Here is a 305-nt window from a genome sequence, read left to right on the forward strand (position 1 = left end):
GGCCGGGGTGCCCGCCGTGCGGGTACACAGGCTCCCACATCAGCTGGTGGGTGCGCATGAAGCTGATCACCTCGTCGGGGAAGTCCTTGGTGGACTGCAACAGGGGGTCGTACGTCTCGCTGGGGCACTGCGTGGCAACACGGGGGGCCACGTTAGGGCCAGGCCAGCCCATTCCACTCCCCCCCACCCTGCTCCCCAGCCCCTTACCGTGCCAGGACGAGGATAGGGGACACGGCCCTTGTATTCTACCCAGCGGTAGTCGAATCCCTCCTTGTGAGCAAAGGGGCCGCTGAAGGCAGCTCTCA

At 65.9% G+C, this 305-nt stretch overlaps 1 protein-coding gene across 1 annotated transcript in view; it reads right to left on the minus strand.

The window, feature by feature from the left end:
- LOC104082501 (semaphorin-3D-like) overlaps positions 1–305 on the minus strand; it is a gene marked incomplete at both ends in the record, with an annotated part of 3746 nt that overhangs the window by 315 nt on the left and 3126 nt on the right. The window contains 2 exons of the mRNA XM_009585643.1: positions 16–127; positions 208–299. Of these exons, the coding sequence (XP_009583938.1) occupies positions 16–127; positions 208–299 (204 nt within the window). The remainder of the gene's footprint in view (positions 1–15; positions 128–207; positions 300–305) is intronic.

The sequence above is a fragment of the Fulmarus glacialis genome, unplaced genomic scaffold, assembly GCF_000690835.1.
Source record: "Fulmarus glacialis isolate BGI_N327 unplaced genomic scaffold, ASM69083v1 scaffold32499, whole genome shotgun sequence".
Lineage (NCBI taxonomy): Eukaryota > Metazoa > Chordata > Aves > Procellariiformes > Procellariidae > Fulmarus > Fulmarus glacialis.